We start from the raw sequence: 27,397 nt of genomic DNA, 5'->3' as shown, positions 1-27,397 counted from the left end.
AAATGAACATAGAAATATTATTGCTTACTCACTGTTTACTCCAGGCTTATCTGCCGACCGTATTTTGCAGATAAAGATTTTCTATGGGATCTGTGATCCATCACTGCTATTCAGTGGTAGAGGTATTCAGATCGTTTACTTAAACCATATTATAAAAATACTGACCTACACTTCTACATTTCTTTCCAGTCAGCATAAGTTACGAGCTGTCGGAACCAACATTTTAAAGTGAAACATACTTATTATGCAGAATGCTCTCTCAGTGGTGGTGGACGTATTCAGATGTTGTTGAAACAGCAGGAGTAAAACAGTGAGTTTGCAAACGGTGAGACAAGATAGAAAACCTTTAACATCTATGGAATGAGAGACAATTAATTGTCTAAAAAGTACCCCCTGCTCTCCTATAGCACTGTATGAATATTGTAATGAGTAATTGTATTGAACGCAGTGAGACAGGTCTCCGAGGCTGCCGGGCTGCGCTCCTCCTCACCTCATTGCAGGCAGCTTGTTATTTCCATCTGAGCCTGATCTGAGCTCACACCTCCCGCCTCCGCTGTCTGCATCTCTCTCTCTCTCTCTCTCCCTCTCTCTCGCTTTCTCTCTTCAGCACAAGCAGTGAGTCAGGGCCACTGTCCCCATGCGCTCTCCAGCATCTTTAAAACCTCTCTTTCTTCTGGATACATGGAAACAACCTGAGCTTCTGGGATTTGGGGTGAAACAACCGATTTCGTGATTTGACATATACACATATAGAGATACACAATAATATATACATTAAAAGGAAACCAACAAAAACAAACAGGCTACCACGCCTGTGTAGAGTTTGATTTCCCTGCGACTCTTCGGACTACTTATCCGCCGCATCTCAGGTAGGCAAAATAACTCTGATCATCTTCCTGTTGAGCAAGTGTAAAAGTGTCGAGTGTCCATTGAGAAATAATAAAACTGCTTTGAGAAGTTGCCCCACGGGCTCGTGAACGTGCGTCAGTTTGAGTGGAAAAAGCAAGAAGTCATTGCGACTTTTACACCTCACAGACGATCACCGCAGCGGTGACAGCCTGTCACACAACCGTGCTCTCTCTCTGCGTGTGTGTGTGTTATCTAGAGTAGTGCCATGATTGAAAACACATCAAAACAAGTCACTTGAAACTTTCAGGAGACCTTTAATGACTGTATGTTTCTCCATTGTATGCTTCACCCATGTAGGTTGCTCACTGTGATGATTAACTACGAGAGGAGAGAAAAACAATTTTTGCCATCTCTTTTTGTTTGATCGTAGCTCGTTTCTATCAGCAGGTCCTGTGGTTTGTCAGCGTTTACCTTTGTCTTGACTGACATCGTTTTGGCTCATGACAAGAAGAAAGTTATCAGTTTGGTAACACAATAGCGCAACTTCTGTCATCCCCGGGTTATTATCTGGAATTATCAAAATGTTTGGGATTCCAGTAGCAGGTGCAGAAGACAATGGGATCCAGTGAAAAGGAGAGTCAGGGAGAGACAGGTTAGGTACAGTGCTTACAAAACGAGATGTGACCAGCTTCATTTTACTGAAACTGTTGTACTATGACTGTTCATTAATCTGTTTTAAGAAATCGGAAGATCTCCTCCTTTTTAAAAGGATGCACAAGAAAAGTCATTCTACATTACAATCAAAGTGCATTAACTTTTCAATCATAACTATTATTAACTCAAAAGTACTCCATAAGAAAAGAAGGAGTTCAATGAAAGTTCTAAAAATTGCCATAACTGTAAAGAGAAAAAAACATCACCAAAAATGCCTAATTTTCCTTTCTGCAGGATTATTAGAAATAAAATACAAGAGGGTTTATTGCAGCTGCCAGTGGGCGCATCTGACTGTGACCTTCTTTTTCAAAATTATGCAAATTGTACAAACAGTAGACAGAGGACACAGCCAGAGCCCAGATATCAAATTCCTATAGGCTTCAGCTGTTCTGCTGGACAATGGAGCCTTTATTTAGTTTTTTACACCTGAACCAATCATATCTGTCTGTCAGACTTGAATTGATTGAATCTGTTCAAAGCTGTAGAGAGTTCAACCTTATTATTTTTGATCCTGCAGAATATAATCATTTATGTGCAAGAGAATTATGCAGGAACATGAAAGTGACATAAAATGCATGTGCTGCAAAATAGAAAGGAAAACATTCTCTACAAGTTCAGTAGCTCTGGTACACTATTTGATATTGGATTGGACTGACTGCACTATAATCTGCTCTCACTTTCAGCGAATGAGTCAGTGGCACACAACTAACGGTAGATTAGATTTCCACTGTGATGGACAGTTTGGTTTCCCTGATATAAATTCTGTGCTTGTGCGTGCTCAGAATACAATTGTGGTTGGGTGAGAGTAAAATGAATCTGGGTCACAATGATGCACACTTTGTGTTAAGTGAATTCATACCTGTTTGGCACTGTGGTTTATCTACATTTCAGTGAAAACAAAGAGGAATCTACTGATTACACTAACTCTACATAGATCACCTGGGCTTTTCATTTAGCGTTCAATTGAAAGGGATGTCATGTGTCAGATGTCGTCATGTGAACGGAGTGGTCACAAACAATGTGTTACACCTACACACACTGTCTCTTTGGTTTAAATGAACAGATCAGCAGTGAGATCAAAAGACATCTAGATTAGCTGCAGAAGATTGTATCTGCATAATGGAAATTCTGTGGAACTCAAATTGTGTTTCCACTAAAACATCCATTATTCATCACTGACAGAAAGTAGAAAGGTGAGCACAAAGAAAATAAATACCAAATCTAATCAATGTTTCCTCCATACTTCTGATATCACCCAAAACAATGAACCAACAATACATAAACTGACTTGTTTTTAAAGACTCCAAGTTATTGTAGAAGCAAAAGAAATAAAACAGAATTTAAACACTTGCAACCAGTGTCAGTTACTTGCGGTGTTCACATAATTACACGTGAGTGGGAGTCAGAATTGATTGTTTAAAAATGGACGCAGATGTTATGAGGATGCAAGGAAAGCTGCAGGGGACCCACAGTGTTAATAGAGCATCATATCACATGGCTGATTAACTACCATCGTGCTTCTATGCATTTGATGAAGTTCTTTCCAAAAAGTAATCACTCCATGTCAGTCTAAAATGATTTGATATTAACTTGCAACTGTACTCTTTGCTGCAAAAATTACGGTCTTATCATTAACAAACAATTTTGCCAAATGGTAAAAACATTAGGAAGAGCAAAATGATAAAGATACCCCCATGTTTTGTACTTCATTTGTTCGTGTGGTCTTGAATCAAGGCTTTCAATACTGAACAGCTGTTCAAGGACATGGTTTTTTGACACTTTCCACTCTCTAGAGATCTTAAAGCTCATAAAAGCTCACAGTGGCGCTATTTTTTGAGTCATTTTGAATTTTGACTTTAAAGGGTTAATCTCCGCCATCACTGGTTCTCATTCATGATACACTCATATGCACAGATTTGACTTGGACTTAAGTATAGTATATATGCCCAAATTAAAAACCTTTCTGGGGGTCATCAATATTTTCTTATTTACTGACATACAGAAAAGAGGAAACATAAATAGAGTTTGTACTATTTGCTTGACACACACTTGGTCCAAACTATAGAATTTTAGAGGACGATGGAAAATGTGCTGCAAAAGTCCACAACAGACTTTATTTGTAGAAACTTTAAAGAATATTTAGTTCCTCATAAAAAAATTTAATGAAATGAAACTTTTAAGTCCATAGTCTCATTTTCGTTTCAAAAACTTACAGTAAAAACTCCACATGTGGCATTTTAAAATGCAAATGTGGGGCCCGTTTTACATCCAGTGTACAATGCAAATCACATGTCTTTTGGCAGTAATCATGCATTTTCAACCACAGAAACCATATAAGTTTCATCATACTGTAAAATGTGTGCTCACGTTATATGTGAATTAAAACTTGTAAGTTGTGGACTATCACTGTATGTCTTTTTAATGACAAAATGATGGTCTGCAACAGTTTGGTAATGATGTACGGTATAAGAGACATAAATGTAGAACAAGGCAGTGGTTAGAAAGTAGTCAGAGAAAATAATGGAAACAAATGTCTTGCTCAGTTCCTCAGAACCCTGTATGACGGTAAGTTGTGTTTGTGTGTCTGCCTCTCTAAGGTATGCAGTTGCTGAAAAAAAAAGGGAAAATGCAAGGTTATTTTGAGGACACACAGACACACATGTACACTTCTAAAAAAGACAATCAACTCCCCTGACCACAATACTATAAACAAAAGCAGCTGACTGAGGAGTCTAAAAGAGAACAGAGGAAGACAGCTACTACTTACATCTGGTTTGAAAAGGAGGAAGCAAGGATGAGTTTTCTCGGTAATGAACTCCAAAATAAGAGAAGAGAGAAGAGGAAATATGTATGTGGTTACTGACAAGGTCTCTGTGTGTGTGATGTGTGTGTGTGTGTGTGTGTGTGTGTGTGTGTGTGTGTGTGTGTGTGTGTGTGAGCGTGCGCTCGACGTATCTGCATGCACTGTGTACTTCTGCATGAGTGCATGGGTGTGTGTTGGTCTGAGTGCTTGTGGTTTCATCATCTGCTGTGACTGTGGCAGCACATAGAGACTGTAGATACAAATAATAGCTTCAAGTGTTGAAATAAGTGCGATATTTCTGTCTGCCTCAAGACTGCATTTGAAAAGCAGCTTATCATTGATTTTACTCACGGATTGTCTGAGTCTGAAAGGAATCGAATTTCACCCAAAGAGTAAGAGTTATTTACTGACTGACACAAATTTTGTGAAACTGACGTTGCTGGTGCATCCTTTGCTTTAAAGTTAAACAGCAATGGGTCTGTGCGTGTGTGTGTTTGTCTGAAGTATGAAAGCACAAGCTGAAATTTTTACATGCATGGTGCAGATGACAGTTGCATGCAAACGCATGTGTGATTTTGTGTGTTTACCTGAGTAATGGCCTCAGATAGCCTTGATTTGCCTAACTGTAGCCTACGAGTCACAAAGCAGGATTATAGGATATCACCTACTAGCCAGACAGCATGCAAATGCTAGAGATGCATGGACAGCATGTGTGTGTTGTATGTATGTGTGTGTGTGTGTGTGTGTATGAGAGAGTGGAATGATGGAGAGAGGAAATCAAGTGGGAGTTAGAGGAAGATAAAAAGAGTAGAAATATGTCTCTGGAAAAGTAAAAAGAGACAGGAGAGGCAAATGGAAAGACGTCAGTTGGTTGAAGTTGAGGTGTTTATAAGGGAAACAGATGAAGTGGAGAATGTGTGGGGACCCAAATGAGCAAAATCTCACTCTGGGTCGGCTTTGTTCATGAAGGCTCACATGACTCCTTTGCAGATAAGTGCAAATGATCATATTACAGTGGGCATATTAGTTGTAAATGTAAGGCTATGTGTTGTCATTGCCTACTTATTTCCTCACCCAAACTACATCAGTGAGTCACCTTTGCTACAGAGATGATTCTGTACCTGATATGTTCTGTTATTTATTCAGTGTATCAGTTCATTCAGCCCCACTCACTACAACATACTCTGTGAAATGCATCCAAAGTATGCAGTAGGTGGGAGTCAGCGTCCTATGTAACGGTTGCCAGTCCATAAAAGGGATCGAGTGCTTGGAAGGAGTGATTATTCATCTGTGTGTGTGCAGGTTATATCGTCACTATGTGATTCATTGTTATGGGTTTGTATTTGCAGTTTATCAGTCATATAATTTTCTGTTGTTTTTTTTTTTCCTCTTTGTTTTTACACCAAGTGCTAGCACCAGCATGCTAACATGTTCATACTGACAATGCCAACAGGCTGATGTTCAGCAGGTTTAATGTTGACCATGTTCACCATTAAAGCCAGACTCGTCAAGGGAGTGTCGTTAGCTTAGAATGTATTTTGTCATAAACCGAAGTTTTAAACGTGTTCAATTGTAATTGACAGCCTTCATCTGCTCTAGATTACAAATCAGGGATCACCAAAGTTTTGACACGTCTTCCTGGGGTATAAATGTGTGTGTTAATTTTTTAATGGGAATTTGTCCAATAGGTATCGAGACATTTCACTTGAAACCACAAATTTCAACCTTATGGTGGCGCTAAGGGAAGTCAGGAGATTGTCAAAACCTATAGGATTCATTGTTTGAGTGCCATTAACCATTAACGGCTAATCATCACATCTATGACAACATTATGTCAGTGTGTGGTTCCTCAGATCCCAAAAATAATCTCATCTTTGTTCTTAGTTTCTTTGTACCTTTTTGTGCCAGTGAGCAAACTGGAGAAATCCCTCAGAGAACAACCACAGATGCCAGTTTATCCAGTCAGCCTAGATATAGTATAATGTAATGCAGCCCTGCTATCTGTTGCACAACTTTTCAGGGTGTACGAAATGGAAAACGGGACTTCTGAGAAATCTAATAATGTGGAGGTGCTGTGGGAGGAGTTGGAGGGCAAACGCTACGACCTGTGTCGCATCATCTCCCCAGCAAAACTCACCCCCTACCTCCGCCAGTGCAAAGTCCTGGACGAGCAGGACGAGGATGAGATTCTCAACTCCATGCTGCTGGTCTCCAAAGCAAACCGCACAAGTAGGTAGAAGGATGTGGGTGTTCGTGTTTTCACTGTGGAGATGGAACTCTCTCTTTCTTTGATGAATTGCTCATGCAAGTTTTTTTTCTCACACTGGGCTGTAAACCAATGAAGGATTTGATTGTCTTCTCATACAAAGACTAATTCAGTGTGGGGCTCACAACAACTTTGTTCCTCTTTACCTGAACCTGTGCAGTGAAAAATGATCAAGGAAATTCATAAAATGGTCCTGCTGTGTTTTTGTGTGTTGAACTAAAAGTATGTAAATCAATCCTCCGTCAGGCCGTCTACTTGACATCCTCCACACTAAAGGAGAGCGGGGTTATGTGGTGTTTATGGAGAGTCTAGAGTTTTACTACCCTGATCTGTACAAGCTGGTCACAGGGAAGGATCCAACACGACGCTTCTCCACCATCGTAGGTAAGAAACACACTGTCGGATACAGACACATGATTGTGTGCATGGACATACGCTTTGATGCATCTCTTACATTCAATATGTTTTTTAATGGACAATATAGGCCTACTGTATTCTGAACTGAAGGACCAAATGATTTGTGTTAATGTTAGTGTCTACAAGTAGAGCCATTTGCAAACAAATTAAATTACAAAAATGACTGTAGACATTCTTAGTACTTAAACAGCTTTTTATCAATTATGAAAATTAACTTCAACTATCAAACATCTTGATTCAAAAGAAACACCTTAACATTTGTATTGTGTTTCAGCTGGTTTAAGTAAGAATCTGAGATTCATCCAGAAAATTGGCTGGCACTGAAATCCAGTTACTCTGTCTAGTGCATTTTATATCAAAATGATGTATTTTATATCCTGTCATGTCCTCTGCTATGTCTGTTACCTTGCCGCAGTGGAGGAGGGTCACGAGGGTCTGACCCAGTTCCTGATGAATGAAGTGATGAAGCTGCAGCAGCAGTCCAAAGTCAAGACCCTGCAGCAAGTTGAGCTCAGCAGGAAGAACTGCACGCTGGAGGACGAGCAGAAGAAGCTGCGGCTAGCAAATCAGGAACTCCAGGCCTTCCAACAGAGTAAAAATACATGTTACTATTTTACACATTTTCTGATCAAGACATGAAAGATCCCCTCCACTGCAGAGAAGACTTAAAATATAAAAAACAATAATGATAATTCTTAGTATCCAATGGTTGAGCATTCGATCCAAACCAAACCTTACCACCATACACTGAAACTGTTGCCCCACTACCCATGCTTGGTGCACCACAGTAGAATTTATTAAGGCTCTGTTATCAGTCACACTGTCTGCAAAACCCTTCATGAAACTAGGACACTGTGGTATTTGTTGTCATGTCCTGTGTAGTTAAACTCTGCATCTGGTACACCAGGTACTTTCACGTTTAAACAAATGCTAAAATTAATGTTAGAATATTCTTCTTCACGCTTCTCTTGAAGAATAAGGAAGGTACGCTGTAGTTGGCAGGGCAACTTCTGTTTTCTTGTACATTTCCCGGTCACAGTGAATTTGCTAAATCTTATCATCCTAAAACCACAAGTGCTTCTCCTAAAATTTTTAACTTGATATGTCTAAATATAATTTTATGGTGCAATTTCTTTTTCTAAAATTATGTATTTGTTTTGTTTAAATGAATGCACTGAAACATTGAACAAAGCAAAAACATTTGAGGTAATTTGAAGGTATAGTTTGTAGGTTTAATCTTCATTAGTGAAATTATACTCGCGCATTTTGTCTTCAGCGTTTTCATTTTTTTATGATTAAGATTTATGATTATGTACTCTGGATGTTCAAAGTTCAAAAACTCAAGATAGTGTCAGATGCCCTGATACTGCATGACAACATCACAAAGTGCAGAGCAAGTAAATAAAAGTAATAAAGTAAAAAGTATGCATAATATTGTATACATTTTGCATCGAATGCTACAACTGACTATTGCCCAGGACAGACAATTCTCAGTGCAGCAGGACAACACTGATCATGTCCTAAAAATGACTGTGGTTGGTTCTCCAGGATACAATAAGTTGAGAGAAGAGAGAAACACCTACAGTGATGAGTTGTTGAGAGTGAAGGATGAAAACTACAAACTGGCCATGAGGTACGCCACACTGAGCGAGGAGAAGAACATGGCAGTGATGAGGAGCCGAGACCTGCAGCTAGAGGTACTGATGGACACACACTAGCTCTGAGGAAATTTGAGGGCATCAGTAAGGCAGTGTATCTACATCTTACTGGTCATTCTGTGTCCCCTCTGTATATATAGATTGATCAGCTGAAGCACAGGCTGAACAAGGTGGAGGAGGAATGTAAGATGGAGAGGAGGCAGAGTCTCAAGCTGAAGAATGACATTGAGAACCGGCCAAAGAGAGAGCAGATCTTTGAGCTGGAGAGAGAAAACGAAATGCTTAAGATCAAGCTACAGGAGCTACAGTCCATCATACAGGTACCACCTGTCTGAAACGCACACACACACACACACACACACACACACACACACACACACACACACACACACACATGGGTTCAGCGATCAGCATAAGAAGTTGTCCAGTGAGGAGCCCTTGGCCTCTGCCTTTTTTTGCGTGTGCAGTTCCGATGTTTCACAGGTGTGGCAGAACAGAACATTTTTTAAGATGACACAATGCAATAATTTATTTTTTGGGCACTTCAGGACACCACAACAAGCTATAAACACTTTTGGTGTTTAGCTAATGTTTTAGCAAATTTCCACATTCATCAAACGTAGAGCAATATCAGCATTTTTTGAAGTTGTGTTTCTGGCTAGCCAAAGAAGGTAAATCCAAAATTCATTTTCTTTAGTAAAAGCTTTGACTAAATGTTTTGCTAGCTAGTTGCTAACTTTACCTGTTTGCTGTTTGGTGCTGGGCAGGTAGCGTACAGAGGGTTTAGCACAGCTTTAGCACAGCTGCCTGCTCCTGAAATGAAGCTAATGAAAATGGTGAGAGTGAATCAAAACAGTAAAGTTGTGGGCTATAAAAAGAACATTTTAAAAACTCTGTAGGGTTGAGGTGAACTGCTAAGTCTGCCAATGATTCTCTGTGGGTGTGTTATTACTCATTTTTTCCATTGTGAATAATACCACTTGTGCTAGGTTCATACCCAAAAATGTGTGTGTATTTTTATATCCAGCCTGGTCCTCTACCTGAATCAGACAAGGCCATCCTTGATATTTTGGAGCATGACAGACAGGAAGCAATAGAAGACAGACAGGATCTGGTCAGCCGCCTCTACAACTTGCACGAAGAAGTGAGACAGGCCGAGGAACTACGAGATAAGGTAACAAGTGCACTACGCACCTACATAAGAAAGGACATACTCATAAAGGAGGTAACATGCGGAAGTTAGACACGTGGTCTTATGACTTTGTGGCTGCTTGTTTGAATCCAACAAGGATTGTTTGAACATTTTCCTGTCTGCGTGGGCCTGTATCAATGTGAAGCAGGGACTGGGAAGAAACACAGGTGTACAAAAACACACCCAAGAAACACAAACCGATGACCTGAGAGCCTAATGCCCATGAGACCATCTGTGAAAAACACACCCTGTGCAGAAACCCCCATCTCAGGCTTCTCTCTCTGTGTAACACTGGACTTTCTTGTCTCTCCTTCTTTGTTTCTCTTCCCCCTTTCTGGCTTTCTTTACCAAATAAACTCTAAATCTGGTGGTGTGTGTGTGTGTGTGTGTACGCGCACGCGTGCAGTATCTGGAGGAGAAGGAGGATCTGGAGTTGAAGTGCTCTACACTGCAGAAGGACTGTGAGATGTATCACAACCGCATGGACACCATTACCATACAGCTAGAGGAGGTGGAGAAGGAGAGAGACCAGGTGAAAACACACACACACACACATTTTTGCAACTGCACATTATGACAATTTACATTCTGCCTGTTTTTGTGTATGATTATATGTGCATGTTTTGTTGTTGTTCACTTACATTTGGCCACCACCACAGGCGTTTCGTGCCAGAGATGAGGCCCAGCACCAGTACTCCCAGAGCCTGATTGACAAAGACAAATATCGCAAGCAGATCAGAGAGCTGGAGGAGAAGAGCGATGAACTCCAAATTGAGATTGTACGCAAAGAAGCCAAGCTGGTGACCCTGGAGTCTCGCCTAAGACGGATGTCCAAGGACATTGTTTTGGACCAGGTTAGACACAGCACAGTAAATGAGAGTACATAATAACTACATTATATATATATATATATATATATATATATATATATATATATATATATATATATATATATATATATATATATATATATATATTTCCTCTCTCTTATTTCTTTTGTTCTAATGTCTAACTTCAAAAAGTTGCTGATGTTTTAATGAAATCTTCCAAATTTGTTTCTGTCCATTTTTAGCATAGTCTGCCAAGAGACCTGCCTCCAACCATCATCTCTCAGGTGGAGGATTTTAAATCTGCCCCCGGCCAATCAGAATGGTCCAGCGATGAGTCGCCAGAGGAGAAGGCCACGTCTGAGGAGCCTCGCCTCAAACGCAGACATAACCTTAAAGCAGGGGTCAGCCACTGTCCACTACTCAGACTTATTTACTTATTTACAGATAAGAAGAAATAGCTAATCAAAGACAGGGATTACTCAGTGATGCTTTTTGTAAGAACATATGTAATTTAAAAAAATGTTTATTTTGTTTGTGCAACTTTGTAGCAATTTACATTTGAAATGAACTAGGGGTTACATGACAGGAAGTTGCCGGAGAAATCAGGAGGACAATGTTTTAACACACTCACAAGTTTTTTAACTCTTACTTAAAGATTTTTATGTTTTGTCATTTAGAACAGAGTAAGGTCTCCAATCTGTATACCCAAAGACAGTCAGTCCAACTCAGAAGGTGCTCACCCTGCAGGTAACACACTGTCATTCGTATATTCCACCCTGACAATGGCACTTTCTTTGTCCAAGTTTATCCACATTTGTCTCCAACTTCCAGCTCTGTCAGTCAACAAAGGAGATTTTCTGGATATTCAGATGTCAAACCCGCGCCTCAACAGCAACTCCCTCCCTCCCTCCCCCAGCTTCCCGACATCCCCCATATATCCTCCCTGCTCAGCTCCCCAGCTCTCCTCCTCCTGTCCCTTTCCCTCACCACATCCCTTCAACATGGTGGAGCAAGGCAACAGGCCAAATATGGTGAGGCTGAGGGTTTTATCTGTCAGGTCAATTCAGAAAAATGATGCATCTCTTTATTACCAGGAGATTAAAGTATCGTGTCCCCTCTATTCCGTGTTTGGGGAATTGACTAACCATTCTGTTGAGTTTCCTAGTTGGTAATGTCAGATTCTGCTTTGTTCACTTGTAAAATCTCCAGCTGCGTTACCGTAATGACAGCATCCTGTCCACGCTCCCCGAACCACCTGAGACAGGGTCGCTGTACCGCAGAGAGAGGGAGAAGGAACACGACTTCCACCCCCGCAGGTAGTCACGACCTTTTACTGTTAGTTAATCAAAGTGGTGCTCATATCGTACACAGTATTTAATAAATCAGCGAGTTAGTCTTTAGCTCAATGTCAATGCATGTGGTTAAATATAAACCTATTTTCATCCTTTTTTTTAATGAATTTGTGCTGGATTGTGTTTAATTTCCTGTTATGAGCAGCTTTAAAATAGCCTGATGTTTGGTCTCTTTCAGCATCTTGGACACTGATAGTGACAACATGGAAATGGAGTTTGGTAAATGATAGATCTACACATGCTTCAAAATCATCAATGATGTGTTTGATCTGAATATCTGTATTTATCTTCTGTTTGCCTTTTTTTTTTAAATTAATCTGTTTGTTATTCTGTTGGTTATTCTGTCTCTTCCCTGTCTTTTTCTGTCTGTCTCTTTGTTCCTTAGGGGATGAAATGCATCGTGGTCCTCCTTCTGTCCACTCATCTTCCTCCTCTCATCAGTCTGAAGGAATGGACACTTATGACCTCGAGCAGGTCAACAATATCTTCAGGAAACTGTCTTTGGAGAGGTACAGCACAGACACTCATGCTCTCACATATACAAGAATCACTTCTAATCACACATACTTATAAACATGTTTCACTGTCCTGTGTCACACTTGTTTCTTTGTGTGTGTGTGTGTGTCTGTCTGTGCTGTCATGTGTGTATATACCCAGGCCGTTCCGTCCGTCTCTGTCCTCTTTCTCTAGGATCAGCTCGTCCCTGAAGCCTGTGCAGGAGCTATCGGTGCTTGGTGACAATCTTTTGAAGGACATCACTCTGGTTGGTGGCAATGACAGCGGGATTTTCATCTCGGCTGTCCAGACGGGTTCCGTCGCTGAGAAGGCAGGGCTACAAGAGGGTCACCACCTCCTGCTGGTATGTAGTCCACTGCTGAAACAAAGCCTTGCTGACCGAGATGAGTGAAAGCTCAGTGAAGTATATTTTTGTCCAATTAAAACCATTGAGTGTACAAAAAGAAAAGAACAGCTAAGAGCCTAGAATGTGCACCACTGTAAAGAAGAGACTAAGTGGCAAAATTTATAGACAGAACACATCAAAAACATGAATGCACTAATTTTCTGTCTTGTCCTGTGATTGGCTGACCAGCTTGAGGGCTGCGTACGTAGAGAGAGCCAAAGCATTTCACTGGATACGAGCACTCAGGAAGAAGCCCACTGGGCACTGCAGCACTGCTCTGGACCAATCCGGCTGCACTATCGAGCCAACTATGACTGTAAGTGCTGTTTTTATTGGAGTCATATATATATATGTGTGTGTGTATGTGTGTGATATTCATATGCTATAAGTTCAAATGTGTGTGTTTTTCAGCTTACCGTCGTCTTCAGAGGGACATAGCAGATGGCACGCGGGTTTCAGGTGATTCCTTCTATATACGGGTCAACCTCAACATCTCCGGCCAGTCAGACAACTGCTCCTTGAGCGTGCGCTGTGACGAGGTGGTGCACGTCCTAGACACTAGGTACCAAGGCCGCTGTGAATGGCTGTGCTCCCGTGTTGACCCCTACAACGGCTCCGACCATACCGAACGCGGCACCATACCCAGCAACTCACGGTAGAGAGCAGTTCTTTTAGAATTAACAGCACTGACATTCTGACATATTGATGAAACATCTCGTTTGGACGTGTTGTGTAAGACCAGTTAAAAGCAGGAAGTGATTGACTACCATGCATCTGTTTGGCTTTAGCACTTCATGATTCTGAGCAAGATGCAAAAACGATAAACAGTTGAGCAACCATGCAAAGTTTACCAGTTTAAGGGGTCTGCATCTGCTTTCAGGATGTGGAGTTTCACTAACTGTCCTGACGAAGCAGCAACATCCAGCAACACACACATGCACACAATAAAACCTTTGCACACTCTCCACACCTGAGCCTCACAATCTGTTATGGACAATAAGAAGCACAGAAAGCAAATTTGAGTGACAACAAATTAATGAAGACTTATGTGTGTGTGTGTGTGTGTGTGTGTGTGTGTAAACGTGTGTGAGTGTAGGGCCCAGCAGTTGCTCCTGGTAAAGATTCAGAAGTTAATGTGTCGAGGGGGGAAAGAAGACAACAGCAGGGTAAGTAACCTCAGAATGTCTTTCACATCGAACAAATTTGGTGCATTGCACTGTGCGATTGTTTGCACAAACAGGGCACGTGCCAGTACAGACCACTATATGGCGAGGACAATGATTTAGGACACAGACAATGGCCATTGTATATGAGATACATAAGATATGTTCATAGGCATCCACAGGGCAATGTAAGAACTGTTGCACTAAGTCTGGGTGTAGCTGGTGATGTTGCCCCAAAATCATTTTGTCATTTGATTCCTCACTGTACACCAAATTTATTGCATGTCGAATTTCTCTGCAGTTTGACAGATGTTTTTTTTAATCTACATACATGTGTCACTACCTTGCATACATTCAGCATTAAGTCAGCGTTGTCCATTGCTTTGTGTCTGTGACTGCCCCTGTGAGTCTACTGAGCTCTGCTCAGAAAGGTTTTATCGTTTAGCTGCTTGTCTGAGTGTTTAAACTCTATGTGCCCGTGCAGACCAGTTTACAGCCAGAAGAAGCCAGCCCCTTGCCCGATCCTAAATCCAGCCCACGCTTGTCTAGAGCCAGCATCTTCCTCACTCAGATACTACAGGTAATGAAGTGCAAACAAAACCTCCAGTCTAAGGCTGTTCAGTGCAGGAGCAACGTATTCTACATCCTGCAGGCTCAATCGTCCTTCAACATGAACAGAACCTTGAAAGACCTTGGCCTTTTACACACCAGCGATACTGAGGATTACATAAATTCAATTCTTGTTTGGAGAATTTTGGGTAAAGCTGTGTATCTAAGATGCCTCTAATAATCTTGTGCCTTTCTGTGTCTGTTTTGATGTATAGTTTGTCAGCAGGGTGGATATCAAGTACAAGCGAATGAACAGCAATGAGCGTGTGAGGATCGTCAACTCAGGCAGCACAACACTACCCAGACAAGGCTTTGAAACACTTAGACCAGAGGGTGGGTACAAAGCGCTGCAGGGGTGATGAGACTCTATATGAGCAACCACAAGAAACAGCTAGAAAAAGCTACATTTTCTGAAGGAAATGTTTACTGCTAAAAGTTTACAGTTGAATGTTTGAGGCAGCCAAAATGTGGGAACAGTTGAAGTTGTGTTTAACATGGTAGTTGACATACAAACACTGCAAGGAGCTAAATAAGCTGTTAAAATGAAACTGTTGAAAGAAGTTTAATTTTTAGCTTAAGTGCAAGCACTGAGTGAAGTGGAAATTTCAGTTTAAGTGAAGGCTCTGAAGTGTGTTCACTGCAAGCGGTTGAACTACAAGATATGAAAGTAGCTGAACTGTGTCACTTGGAGAACAAAAAGGTGTCTGAGAAAGTGCAAATGATAGCATTGTAAGTGTCTTTTAAAGCTGTCTGTGTCAGAAATCCCTCCCATCATAAATGTCCTAAAAGAGCTGAACATTTTAGGTTTTAAAGTTTAAAGTTTGAATGAAGTTTCTAGAGAAAAAATATAAGAAAGTTGATAATAACCTGCTTTGTGGATCATGAAACTACCATGTCTTTTTGTTCATGGGTGTATCACTGTGTGTACCTCTTTTCATATGTGCGGTGACTCGGCTGCAAACAGATGCTGCTGACCCAGACAGCGATCTGAGCAGGAGTTTGAACCTGATTCCCTACAGTCCCGTCACCCTTCAAAAGACCCAGAAGAGAAGACCAGTCCTATTCACGCCCACTGCTCTGGCCAAAACTATTATCCAGAAAATACTTAACATGGGGGGAGCCATGGACTTTAACATCTGCAAACCAGGTCAGTGTATGATAGGAATAAACGAGCCCACTGCAAAACATGTCATCTTAATGTCTTTGCAAGGACTATTTTCACCTCACTGGCGTATCCCCAGTGCATCCACCTATTGTGAATCAAAGATAGAATAGATAGCGAATGACTGGTAGCTTCAGAGAGAGAAGAAGAGAGAAGGGAGCCATGATTGGGATTCAGGTCAGGTATTGTACTGTACTGTGGTGTAAATGTTAAAGTGTGTAACCAGAGAGACAGCGGGGGCAGGTTGGGAGATGGCCTAGCTGATAATCTGGCTGATGATGACAATGACACAAAGAGGTCTAAATCTCCAATTAGAGATACTGGTAATAAGAGTTAGTTGTACTGTCAAGCCAAGAGAGAATCAGCACTACAGTCTCATGACAAACCAAATGCTCCCAGGACAGGGGGGGTCAGACAGAGTCGAACATCTGGCAAACAGAGAGACTATGTGATGTCTTGATTATGTGGATATTCCCCAGGGCAGCAACCTCAGAAGTTTCTGTTCCTCTTGTGCTAAATGTGCTGTGGTGATCATTAACATATGAGCACAGTTTTTTTTTCTGTGTCTATTATAGCAAAAAAAATTCTCAACAATTTGTCAGTTAGTTTACATAGTTTTTCCTCTTCTGTTCTACTCTGCCATGTAGACACCCTGTCCAAAGAGGAGTTTCAACTCAAACAGAATGTGGAGCCCTTCATTCACTACAAAGAGAAACAAGCCACATATGAATGCATCACCCGAGAAAACATCGAGGCTGTCGCTTCCAAGGTAGGCTATTACTGTCAAGTGTAGGGTTGTGTGTGTGTGTGCATGTGCATTTAAATGTGATTGTGTGCTTCTTTCAAAAATGGCAATCAGAATTATAGGTGTTGCTCTCTCATGGCTGTACAGGAAATACGTAGCTGGTGCCAGTAGCTGGCCAGCTTAGCTTTGCATAAAGGCTGGAAGAACAGTTTAAAGTACTAGCCTAGCTTTGTTCAAAAGCAACTTTAAAGTAGTGTGAGGCGCTTAATTAGCTGAAGAGGCACATCTAGGCAGACTTTGTTACCTTTGCAGAGAAGTAGGCTAGCAGTTTCCCCCTGTTTCCAGTCTTTATGCTAAGCTAAGCTAACTGGCTGCTGGCTCCACTTTTATATTTACCATAGACATGAGAGTTTCAGCAATAAAGTGAATAAATGTGTTTTGTATGTCACCCTATTTACAGTGTAGTTGCCGTGAATTTAATTATTGTCCATCTTTGGGCAGCAGTGGAGAAAAAGGTTGTGATTTTCTGATTCAAGGGCAAAATGCCTTCTGAAAAAGAAATATTTTTTCATTGTGATACAGTACAGTACGTGAGGCGTTGTGTGCTTTATCTCTGTGCTCAATCATGTACGCATGCAACACAAAGTATAGATCTTTAATCTTACGTAAAATGAATTCTTCCATCCGTCATCAGGGCAAACACTGCCTGCTGGAGGCTGAGCTGAGCTGCGTCAAAGACCTTCTGCGTAGGGAAATCTACCCTATAATCATCTCCGTCAAGATCTGTGAGAAAAATTTCAAGAAGTTACGGTAAGCCTAACTATACCTCACTTGTGTGTTTACCCAGCACCTCTTACCCACAACTGCAAACCACACTTCTTTTTCCAAATGCAAATATACGTCAATCCTTTCATGAGACTTTGTCTCCAGGCAGGAGATGAGACTCAGCCAACTAAAGAACAAGTCTGCTTTTTCCTCTCTAGAAAGGGGATTGTATATCTTACTCAAAACACAGTATGTTCTCTGGCTGCATTTCTGACTGCTTGTGATGACAATGTCAGTGAAGGTTTTAAATAGACAACTAGGATGTGAACCCAGTATTGTCAGTGTAATCTTTCTGACAATTATGACAAAGCACACACACCACTGTTGCAGAGTGTCTACAGGATCTCATCAGAGATACTGGGCTCTAAACGTTACCGCACTCACCACCACAGCGTTGTTTCCTTCCTGTTTCCTGTCCACACAGGAAGTTGCCAATACGCTTGGAGTCGGAGGAGGAGTTTGTGAAGATGTGTCGGGCGAAAGAGAAGGAGCTGGAGGGCATTCCCTGCCTCTACGCCAGCCTGGAGCCCGACTCCTGGGCAGGGCCAGAAGAGCTCATCAGGGTCATCAAAGACCGAATACTAGAGGAGCAGAAGAAGGTGGTCTGGGTGGAGCAGGACCTCCTGTAGACACAACAGCCTTTAGATGAAAATAACCAGGTCTAGCTGAGCACCATAAAACACACAACCTTGTACACTTTTATACCTGTACCATATATTTATGCTCAGACTCAATAATGGACACTCACATTATTTTAGGTTTAGAATAAATGCATTATATATTTTGTAAATGTGTTCCTTTTCTTTAGAGAAATAAACAGATCAAAAACCTTAAAAAAGGGTCTGTATTTCTTAAAGGCACTTCTGTGAGCTGTACTTTCACTTTCAGCCCTTTACCTAGGCTACACTGATCTCTAGTGGCTACTGTTAGGTTTTCACACTGTAAAACTTAAAATCAAATCAAAAACATATTTATTTAGTTATATATACTTATATAGAAGAGAGGCCTTCAGTTTCATTTTTTTTTAAATTGTTGTACAGTGTTTCTACTAAAAATAGAGAGATGTAAAATATGAAAATAATTCTTACTATTTGAATAAAGAATATATAAGTAGAATATAATTTAACATTTAATGTTTTAGAGATGTTTTAGGAGTTTGCACTATGGCGCCTCTTCCTCTTTTTCCTCTTCATATGAAGCAATATCTCCCTGTGACGCCGTCTCACCAGTTGAATCTCTACATGTTGTGAGCAGTTGAGTCACAGAGTGAGTATCTCCTCTCAGATTGTTTAATTTGAACATTTTTAATATTTTTTTTGTATACAGCATTTTACAAGAAAGAATTATAGACTGGAGGAAATTCTGAAGAACTGTGTAGCAGAACAGGCGATCACCTTGTGACCCCTGAGGTTTTGAAACCACTGATGTTAACCAACCTTTTACCTTTACCTTACATTAACTTAGATTTAAATTGTTAGCTGGTGTTAGTCTGTGTTTTAAAAGGCCTGTCAATCAATGTTTGTGTTTGGGCTATCACGACTAGGGCCTTTAAAGTCCATCTCTGATACTCTGTGCACCAAAGCTGCTGATTACTGTGACTGTTTTTCATGCTAACATCTGAGATTAATTTTTATAAGATTTAAATTGGCTAGCCATCGGCAAAGTATCCTTCAAGGGTCACTAATTTTAAAATTTTAAAGCTGTGACCTTTAACTTAATAACACTGCAGAGTAAAACCCTTTCAGCTCAGGAACATTTACACAGCAGTGTTATCTATAACTCAGTAAACCTGCTTGTGCTCTGGTCACTTTGAGGATTTCTACAGCTTATAAATCAGTGTTTAGATGTTTTTTTTTTCTTTTTTAAAGGCGACCAGAAGGTTAATTTTTGACAAAAATTTGCAGGCCAGAAGGGGATTTAGAGCAACCTCTTTCATAAGGGTGCTAGATAATCTCCTCATCTGCGAGAAGAGACATGCCCACATCAATATGCAGTAGTCCCACAAATACTCATATCGGCACATACTGTATACAAGAAACCCAAAACACTGTATCTGTACTGTACTGTTCAAATATACAAATTATACACGATATATAAATACAGTAACAAGCCTGTGCCCACTTTTTCATCAGCCCTCTCAGTGCTTATAAGTTGTTACAAATAGTAATATATAATATATATATAATAAAATAGTAATTTGTAACAAACCTTAATAATAATAATACACCGTGTTTCCTTCTCTTGAGATTTTTATGTTATTTTGTTATTTTATGATATTTTGTACTGTGGTGTGCTCATGCTCAGTGTGTGTGTGTGTGTGATCAAAGAAGAATGACTTCGAGGGTACACAGCTATATTAAACAAATTCATGAGAACACAGTGCTGTGAGAACAATCAGGAGTGAGGTGAAATGTCTGATGCTGATTGAAGGCAGATGATAGCGTGTGTGTGTGTGTGTTGGAAGGTGAATCAGCTGCTCTGTAGGGGCTCCTTGCTACGTTTGATGTCACAGGATGAAAAGAGTTCACAAATAACAGGATTTTAACCGCAGCAGCCTGAGGCAACAGATATAGGCACAGATCCCCACAGTCTCATTTCCTTATTCTCATTCTTTTGGTCTAATGTTTCTGAGTGTGGATGACATTTGTTCTTTTTTTTTTTTTTGCAGGTACCGCCGGTTATTTTCAGCACACTGCTCCTGTGGGAGGGAACAGGGAGGGAGAGGAACAGTGGGCTGTCTACATAAATCATCCCAGCGCAGAGACATGTTATGCTGGAGCTGACCCAGAAAAGTGAATTTTTCCCCTCATGAGCTCACTCTGCAGAAACCTCAGCCCCTCAAACTCTCGCGGTGCTTCGCGTGCTCCCGCTCCATCCCAAGATAAAAAGAAGAGGGGCTCGCATCAGAGGAAGGCTCAGCTGACGCGGCGCTGGTGGAGGCTGGCGGGCACAAAAAGAGGTGAGAAGGTGCTGTTTTTTATTATTTTTATTCTATTTCTTATTGTTACAAATAAACTATAAAACTAACGTAACATTTCACCTCTCAGTAGCGACAGCGTGTTTTCCTTTTTCACGCACCTCTGCTCCAACGCCGAGCACTACTCTACACCTAGAAGCCGCTAGTCACATTGGCAGCGTATACTGATGAAACCACAGACTTGGACGGAAGCTCGTTGTTTTCTTTTGCCACTCTTCGTTATCTCCACGTAAATGTGACTACCAGCTCCACGCCACGATGTAGTGGACTGTGCCACATGCCGAAAGCTTCCCGGCGCGAGGAACAGCCCGTTCCCGCGGCGCTGCTCTCCCGTCAAAGGCTACATTGTGTCCGGTCTGGCATCCGCTGGCGGCTGCTGCGGACAGGACGGTGTGATTTATCTGCCGCTGGGTGATCCGAGGCTGCTTTTATGGCTTTATCTGTTGTTTACGCAGCCGTTTTGACGCCAGCGTTCAGGTGGTGTTCGCAAACAAAGCGCATGTAGGTGAGATATGAAGCAACTAAACACTACTATATATATATATAGTTATTAATAGCCGCTCGCGTGGCTTATAATTGCATTGAGACTTCTTGACATGATGTTGACACTGAGCGAGCGCGTCCGAAAATACTGCTGTCAACACAGAAAGGTGAGCGAACCGTGAACCGAGAAATTTAAAGGGTTGTTTCGTCTCTGTATCCCAAAATATTGATTTAATGATTGCGCCTACTGTCCACAACCGCTGTAGACAGCAATGGAGGACGTAAAATAATTAAACAAAAATAAAATAAAATAAAAGAAGTAACACCGTACAGTGAAAGTACTCCAGTACAAGTATATTACTGTTACTATCAAAATATACATCAACTATCAAAAGTAAAAGTACTCAAAGCTGAAACATGGCCCCATAATATATGTAACATATTAGTGTTACATATATTACATTATATTATATTATATTATATTATAAGCAAAATGGGTGATCTGTATTGTTCTTGTATTATTTAATAATTCATATTTTTAGATATTGGACTCTTTGTCAGGCGAAACGACATGTAATTAAATCACATTGGTTTCTAGGACGTGATGGGAATTTTAACCTTGTGAGTCTGCGTGTGTGTGTGTGTGTCATCATGACATGTGGTCCTTCTGTAGCAGGGAATAGCAGAGAAGTGGTTTTGTTCATATGTCTATCTGTCTGTCTGTGGGCAGATTTTGTCAACCTCATAGGGTCACAACTGTGCAAGATGCAGTCATGAAACTTTACGCCCCTGGTCCAAGTCACAGATCACTGTATCCCAATTTCAGTCATTCCCGTTCACTCTAAGATATTAGGTAAAACTACAGAGCATCTTGTGATGGGGTCACACCAGCCGCAAAGCCAGTCAGCATGTAGACCTTCCTACCCTTGAGCACTCAGTAGTCATTACTACTCTCTAACATGAATACAAAGTATTCATGGGTCAGACCACACCCATCTTCAAACTCAGCTTTCACCTTGATCTCAGTACACACCTGTAAAGTTTTCTGAGTGTATGTTGCACAGTTGTGACATTATCATGGCGACAAACTCTGTCCACAGATAGTTAGACATGTAAACACCTGCCAAACTTATCAGAATTGCCTCTGTGGTAGTTCCTGCTACAGTAGGTGTCTCCGGGACCACATGAAACACTCTACATCAGAAAAAAAATCCTTCATTCACATTCATTCATTCACATTCACGACTAACCATGTTTAATGTTTGACACTCCAAAACATGTCAATCACAGGATGTCCTGTTGCTCACTGTGTTTTTGGAATTTATCAAATAACAAATAATTAGTTGAAAAAATAATTGACAATGACTCCTTAAGGAAAACAATCATTCAACAAAATCTAAATCTAACTAAATCATTTAATCTGTAATTATACATCACGTCTTATAAGGTCATATGTTTTGAATGGAAACTTCATTTTTAAAGAAGACTGAAATGTATTGGAGTGGAAGCATTACATAGCATGAAACGGAAATATCTAGATATGCTAGATATGATGTACATTATAGGATGGCAGTTAATCAGTTAATGTGCAGAGAGGAAGAGGAGTGGAGAGGGGAGAGGGGAATTGTGATTTTCCAAGTCAATGGTCCCCTCTCAGCTTCAAGAACGAGAAAATAAAACGAGGACTGTTGCACGAGAGCTCCAAATTTAGAAGTCTGTTGGAATGGAAAAGCGACGCCCTTTGACGTTCTAAACTCGACAGGAAGGAGAAGATAGACGGGAGACCGGTGTAATTAAGAAACATTAATTGTGATTGAGATAAGCCACAGATAGAACAGACACTGTGTGTTTGTCTTCCAGGCTACCTCAGGGAATCTTTCTGCAGCTCTCCACAGGGTAATAGGCTATTTTGCGGACTGCATGAGCACAGCAAGCTTCAGTGTGTTTTTGTACTCACAGAACGTATCATGGTTAGGTGTCTAAAATATTTGCTGCTGGCCCTCTTTCAAAGGTCGCTAACACAGGGGCTTTTATTACTTCAGGGGTGCTCAGTGTGAACGTGTGCCAGCGCTGTACCATAATCCATAGGAAACCTGGTATGGCTAAAGCGGGACACTTGTGCAATGCAGAACTTATTACTTTACAGTTTGCAGAGCCCCCTGACATGCAGATATTTGACAACCACTTGTGATTTTACTGCTGGGAGTAGGAGGTAGGTCAACTTGTGCATGCCCTGTCAGACTCACTCACTTTGCTCTAGTTTTCAGGCTCTTTTTAGTAATAGAAGAGGAAGGATACTTTGCTCACACGAAAGACTTTTGCCCAAATCTGTATGCTTTTGTAAGTGTAATACTCTACATAGGTGCTTGAATAAGGAGGGATTTAAAAAGGCGAGGAACACTCTTGAGCACTTAAATGATAAATCTCCAAGTACTGCTTCAAAACCATGGTCTATTATTATGTTTCACATTAGAGTCTTTGTTCTCTGTGCTGCTAAATTCTCAACTTTCACGCGAGCTTATCTGTGTGTCAGTGTTTCCTCCGTGGTTGTCCAGTAAAGATGAAATATGTAACCGTGGTTTTCTCTCTCTCTCTGTGTGCTGCAGGCATGGAGCAGAGGTGAGCATTAGTCCATGGATGGCCAATTACACTCCTTTACCGCACACTCCTGCAGTGCACCAGCATCATGATAAGCCCAATCCTACCACAGACTGTGCTATAGCTGCCGTTTATCTATTGCCATGGTGAGAGAGAGCTTCTGGACCTTGACTCTGTTGCCATGGTGACCCTGTAGCAAGAACCCTGGCGATCAAATAAAAAAAGATCCAGGTAACTATTTCAATCTGCTGCCATGGCGATGCTGTAGAGACGCCCTGTATAGTCATAAGTCTGTTGCTATGGTGATCCAGTAGCAAAGCAACAGTCGCTATGGGAACGTCCAGGATGTTCCGCATTTTTGTCGTCCTGGGCTCGGCCTTCATGATCCTTCTCATCATCATCTACTGGGACGATGTCGGAGCCTCTCATCTGTATTTGCACACCCCCATCTCGCCGGGCCCCAAAATCCCACACCCCCCTCCCCAGCAGCGGCCTCAGACCTCCCGAACCCCGTCCTTCCTGTCCGACATCGATGCCTTTGTTAACCAGTTCTTAGAACCAGGAACAGGTGAGCCCACGGACCCCGCCCCTGTTGACACAAGCAACCAGTCAGAGAAAGCAGAAGAGCGGTATATACCACGGCGGGAGTGGAAGATTCACCTGACTCCGCTGGCGGCAGAACTCCGTGAGAGACAGGTTAATAGAAATTACTATTACTATTATTAGCTTTATAATTAACTGTAATAGTAGTGTAACTGATAAAATGAAAAGTAGCTGTCATAAATGTCATGGGTTTCACTTCTGCTTTTCCTGCTCTGAAAAGTCAAAATGTCTGTGGGCTCACATGCAGCTCACATGCAGCACAGTCACATATCTGAGACCTGATTGGTTGACATCAGCAGCTCCTCTGATACAGATAATGTGAACCTAACACTGCATACCTGTAGTAGTGTAAGGATTTGTACAAACATCATTTAAAAGGAGCCAGTCAAGACTTAAATAATTTGTGTTTATGGACGGGAGCAGGCTTTACACCCTTGTAATACTCATGTATTTTTGAATAACTTGGAATAATTTGAAACTGAATTAGCTTTCTTTCTTTCTTTCTTTCAAATATAATATAAATCCAAACATTCATACTCATATTCATATTCATTCATATGCTAAAATTAAATACTGTCCTAAAGCCATGGCTCACCCACCCACACAGGTGTTCTGACTTTTTTTGCCCATTGAGTCTGTTTGATTGATGTCTCAGTGACCCTGGTATTAGTTTTGCTTCACCTCTTTGAGTGGAAGAACTTGCACCGTTACAAAGTTGGTGAAGATTGGTGAGCTCAGCTTTACCCTGAGTCGTGATGTGATCAGCCAGAACAAACTGAAACACCTGTGTAGGTGTGCAGGGCCTCTAACCCGGCAACAATTAATCAAAGACAGTGATGAATGATGAACAAATCGCGAATCTAGCGTTGCTCAACGTCACCACCCATTACCCATCCAATTATATGAACATAAAAGAGTGAATTTGTCAGTGTGTGTATAACAATAAATATGTGTGCTCTATTAAATGGACTAACCAGGAGCAGCGGCGGAGGTTGCTCCAGGAGATGTGTGCTAATGACAGCGTGGTATTTCCTGGCAAAAACCGTTCATTTGATGACATTCCCAACAAGGAGCTGGATCACCTTATCGTGGACGACAGGCACGGTATTATCTACTGTTATGTCCCGAAGGTATGCCAACATCTGCACGGTGTTACTGCTTTGTTTGAATCCATTAAATCAAAAGATTTATACCCTTAAACTTTATACCCTAAGTGTATACATGCTCCCTGCCCCTGTCAGGTGGCGTGCAGTAACTGGAAGCGGATCATGATAGTCCTCAGTGAAAGCCTGCTGCAGGACGGTGTTCCCCAGAGAGACCCGCTGGCCATCCCCAGGGACCTTGTCCACAACAGTAGCATGCACTTCACCTTCAACAAGTTCTGGAAACGTTATGGCAAGTTCGCAAGGCACCTCATGAAGGTCTGTTAAAATACTGCACTTTTAACTGCTTTAATTATTTGTCAAATATGTGTTGGTGGTGGGGCTTCGTAATTGCATATCACATTGTCACATCCACCAGCTCTAATTCACTCTTAATGAGTCTGATCCTTCCACACAAGGACATCAGTTTTACTTTTTGAGACGTGTGTCACTGGTAGTGCTCCAGACTATTGCCAGAGTGACGGAAAACTGCCAGAGCACCCTGATGCAGGTGTCACCAGTGTGTCACAGTGCACCTCTGACCACAAAATTAAAAAAAAAAAAGTCCTTGAGCATCTTATTAGTTGCTTCATTATTTTCTATTTCCCTTCGCCATCTCACTTAGTTGTCCATTATACTGTATGTTTGATACTAATATGTTACGTGTTAATTTTTGAAGGTGAAGCTGAAGAAGTACACCAAGTTTCTTTTTGTTCGGGACCCCTTTGTGCGTCTCATCTCGGCCTACCGGAATAAATTTGAGCTACGCAACGAGGACTTTTATCGGCGCTTTGCACAGGTCATGCTGCGCCACTATGCCAACCAACCAACACCCCCTGCCTCCGTGGACGAGGCGTTCGCTGTTGGTATCCATCCCTCCTTCTCCCACTTCATCCAGTACCTCCTAGACCCTCAGACAGAGAAGGAGATGCCCTTTAATGAGCACTGGCGGCAGGTGTATCGGCTTTGCCATCCATGCCAGATTCAGTATGACTTTGTGGGCCACTTGGAGACGGCAGAAGAGGATGCTGAGCACCTACTCCGCCAGCTGCGCGTGGACAATGTGGTGGAGTTCCCCACCTCCCATAGGAACCTCACAGCCAGCAGCTGGGAGGCCGATTGGTTCAGCACAGTACCCGTGGAGGCACGGAGAGAACTCTACAAGCTGTACGAACCTGACTTCAGGCTTTTTGGATACGACAGACCAGACTCGATCCTCAACGAGTGACTCAAGTTTCTACAAAACTGACCCTACCACACACAGACAAAATGTTTTTTTTATGTAATAAAATTATGCTAAACTCCAACAATACTGACACCTCCCTTTGTTCTGGGCTTTGCAGATGCGTTCCTCAGTCTTGTCTGATCTACAACGAATGTGCACATCATTAAGGACACTGCTCTAAAGAAGCACTCCGGTGTAGTGAAGCCAAGGAATAGCTATTGTTAAATCACAAAGATAAAGAGAAGCACACAAGTCAGAGTGGGATATGGATTGTTTAAACAGCAGGTGTCCCTAACATGTTGTACATTCAGTGTAGTCCTTAAATCAAAACTCCATGCTGAGGGGCTTGCACTCCTAACGTTGATGTCTCACCGCGCCTGGGATTTGTGACGTCACAGCTCTGTGATGATCACACAGGCTTTGTAGTAGGACTTTGCGGGGAAACCTTTGCTGAAGTGATGTCACATAGCCGTGCTCCATGTTTGAGATGTCACAAAACCCTTTTTGGTTGTGATGTCGCCACAGATGCAGTGGTTTTTTTTTGTTTTTTTTTGTTTTTTTAAATGTGGGCGTTTCTAGATCGGTTTAAAATGTAGTTGGACTATAGCGTTAGTTGTCAGCTAATTTATTTCTCATTGTGTAAGTGCAATGTTTATGTTAAGCACAAAAGGGATTTTTTTTTTAATGTTTAACACTTGTTGAAAATACATGCTAACGAGAGCTGTCAATATGAGAAACAGGTACAATTGTTTCATACCTCATACACAGACACAAGAGGACATTCATGTGTTAGATAACATGTTCTGTTCCACCTCAACAACAAACCCTCCTGCTTTCTCGGACCTCGGTACATTAGGTTTCAGCACAGAGAAGTCCATTTAGC

At 41.4% G+C, this 27,397-nt stretch overlaps 2 protein-coding genes across 5 annotated transcripts; both read left to right on the top strand.

The window, feature by feature from the left end:
• The first annotated feature begins 593 nt into the window (after nt 1–593).
• Nucleotides 594–18,324, top strand: card11 (caspase recruitment domain family, member 11). Of its 3 annotated transcripts, XM_041062680.1 has the most exons (25): nt 594–869; nt 6,387–6,595; nt 6,879–7,016; nt 7,465–7,641; nt 8,598–8,746; nt 8,848–9,027; nt 9,735–9,881; nt 10,306–10,431; nt 10,559–10,753; nt 10,972–11,130; nt 11,407–11,476; nt 11,561–11,760; nt 11,939–12,045; nt 12,260–12,300; nt 12,467–12,590; nt 12,739–12,940; nt 13,172–13,298; nt 13,394–13,637; nt 14,079–14,148; nt 14,630–14,725; nt 14,970–15,087; nt 15,719–15,901; nt 16,564–16,685; nt 17,356–17,471; nt 17,911–18,324. In XM_041062680.1, the coding sequence occupies exons 2-25, from the start codon at nt 6,397–6,399 to the stop codon at nt 18,113–18,115; spliced, it is 3,495 nt and encodes a 1,164-aa protein (XP_040918614.1). In that variant the 5' UTR covers nt 594–869; nt 6,387–6,396; the 3' UTR covers nt 18,116–18,324. The 3 variants fall into 3 exon arrangements, with proteins under 3 accessions (XP_040918614.1, XP_040918612.1, XP_040918613.1); XM_041062678.1 differs by having other exon boundaries at nt 11,407–11,760; XM_041062679.1 differs by lacking the exon at nt 594–869 and adding an exon at nt 4,666–4,758 and having other exon boundaries at nt 11,407–11,760.
• A 1,912-nt stretch (nt 18,325–20,236) lies between these two features.
• Nucleotides 20,237–27,124, top strand: LOC121198504 (carbohydrate sulfotransferase 12-like). 2 transcript variants are annotated; one of them, XM_041062703.1, is made up of 5 exons: nt 20,237–20,445; nt 23,553–24,240; nt 25,125–25,277; nt 25,389–25,568; nt 25,969–27,123. In XM_041062703.1, the coding sequence occupies exons 2-5, from the start codon at nt 23,875–23,877 to the stop codon at nt 26,515–26,517; spliced, it is 1,248 nt and encodes a 415-aa protein (XP_040918637.1). In that variant the 5' UTR covers nt 20,237–20,445; nt 23,553–23,874; the 3' UTR covers nt 26,518–27,123. The 2 variants fall into 2 exon arrangements, with proteins under 2 accessions (XP_040918637.1, XP_040918638.1); XM_041062704.1 differs by lacking the exon at nt 20,237–20,445 and having other exon boundaries at nt 23,848–24,240; nt 25,969–27,124.
• The last annotated feature ends 273 nt before the right edge of the window (nt 27,125–27,397 follow it).

Source organism: Toxotes jaculatrix, chromosome 18, assembly GCF_017976425.1.
Source record: "Toxotes jaculatrix isolate fToxJac2 chromosome 18, fToxJac2.pri, whole genome shotgun sequence".
NCBI lineage: Eukaryota > Metazoa > Chordata > Actinopteri > Toxotidae > Toxotes > Toxotes jaculatrix.
The sequence above is the reverse complement of the archived record's forward strand: the minus strand, read 5'-3'. Positions and strand labels throughout refer to the sequence as shown.

Bases quoted from the DNA above. Each gene is read 5' to 3' on its own strand.
- card11 (XM_041062678.1), top strand. From the start codon at position 6,397: ATGGAAAACGGGACTTCTGAGAAATCTAATAATGTGGAGGTGCTGTGG. The intron at 12,046-12,259 runs GTAGTCACGACC...GGTCTCTTTCAG, and splicing joins CACGACTTCCACCCCCGCAG to CATCTTGGACACTGATAGTG. The intron at 13,299-13,393 runs GTAAGTGCTGTT...TGTGTTTTTCAG, and splicing joins CTATCGAGCCAACTATGACT to CTTACCGTCGTCTTCAGAGG.
- LOC121198504 (XM_041062704.1), top strand. From the start codon at position 23,875: ATGGGAACGTCCAGGATGTTCCGCATTTTTGTCGTCCTGGGCTCGGCC. The intron at 24,241-25,124 runs GTTAATAGAAAT...TGGACTAACCAG, and splicing joins CAGAACTCCGTGAGAGACAG to GAGCAGCGGCGGAGGTTGCT. The intron at 25,278-25,388 runs GTATGCCAACAT...TGCCCCTGTCAG, and splicing joins TCTACTGTTATGTCCCGAAG to GTGGCGTGCAGTAACTGGAA.